Genomic DNA, 1223 nt, shown 5'->3' with positions numbered 1-1223 from the left:
GTCTGCAGCCTGCCTGCCTGTCTGTCTGTCTGCAGCCTGTCTGTCTGTCTGTCTGTCTGTAGCCTGTCTGTCTGTCTGTCTGCAGCCTGTCTGTATGTCTTGGTTTCTGCCTCCTGTTATTGATCAGTTCTGCTGTCAATATGTGATCGATCAGCTGTGATGTTGTGATGTCACTGTCTCCCAGGATGCTCTGGGGTTTCCCAGCAGGCCTGTGAAGATGAGTGTGACTTCCTGGTTCCTGGTGAGCAGCTCGGGAACGCGGCACCGCCTCCCCAAGGAGATGATCTTCGTGGGCCGTGAGGACTGCGAGCTCATGCTGCAGGTCAGCTGCTGCGCCGCCTGCGCCTCTGTACTCTGTTTGTTGTTTGTTTGTTTGTTTGTCTTTTTTTTCCTTTTTTTTTTTACTTTCCAGGTCATTTTTTGCAAATTTTCAAACATGGAAAACAAGTCAGCAAAATGTTTGTGTTGAGTTCAAATGTTTGTGAAAGGCGTCTGAACACCGAGCCGACCTCTAAATGATCACTTGAATCATCTGAATGACTGTTTTCTTGTCTTTTTGAAAGAATCTGTAACGTGTTTCAGATTCAGACTGTCTCAGCAGCTCAAACTGAAGCAGAGCAAACAAACTGTGACGCAGCGCCACCGAGGAGCCGTGAGGCCCCCCGTCCCCCCGCCGGCCCCCCGTCCTCCTGCCGGGGACACGAAGACGCTTCTGATCAAAGTGGCTGTAAAAACTGAGCAGTGAAGGAGGAAACAAAACCTCAAACATCAGAATATTAATGTTGACAGGAGCTGGACTGTTGGAAACGCCCCCCCTCCTCCTCCTCTTCCTCCTCTTCCTCCTACTCCTCTTCTTCCTCCTCCTCCCCCTCCTCCTCCTCCTCTTCCTCCTCCTCCTCCTCCTCCTCCTCTTCCTCCTCCTCCTCCTGCAGTGAACGCACCAAACATTCAGAATCACTGGGAGCTGAGCTTTGATGATGATGATGATGATGATGATGATGATGATGATGATGATGATGATGATGATGATGGGCTCTGCTGCTCAAACAAATCAGACCCATGGAGTTTTTTAGTCACACACACACACACACACACACACGCGCGCGCGCGGTGACCTGGATGCTGTCTGGGTGCTGATAAATCGGAGGCGACATGAAGGCAGCGTCTGAGCCGGCGTTTTGTTTCAGGAAAATGTTGGTTTGATTTTTCTTTACTTTAATTAT

General features: G+C 50.0%; 1 protein-coding gene across 1 annotated transcript in view; it reads left to right on the top strand.

Moving 5' to 3' along the window:
- Positions 1 to 217: 217 nt before the first annotated feature.
- cep170bb (centrosomal protein 170Bb) overlaps positions 218 to 1223 on the top strand; it is a 25650-nt gene continuing 24644 nt past the window's right edge. The window contains exon 1 of the mRNA XM_030046706.1: positions 218 to 322. Within this exon, the coding sequence (XP_029902566.1) occupies positions 218 to 322 (105 nt within the window). The remainder of the gene's footprint in view (positions 323 to 1223) is intronic.

Source organism: Myripristis murdjan, chromosome 24, assembly GCF_902150065.1.
Source record: "Myripristis murdjan chromosome 24, fMyrMur1.1, whole genome shotgun sequence".
Classification (NCBI taxonomy): Eukaryota; Metazoa; Chordata; class Actinopteri; order Holocentriformes; family Holocentridae; genus Myripristis; species Myripristis murdjan.
Note: the sequence above shows the minus strand (reverse complement) of the source record. Positions and strands in the feature narration are given on the sequence as shown.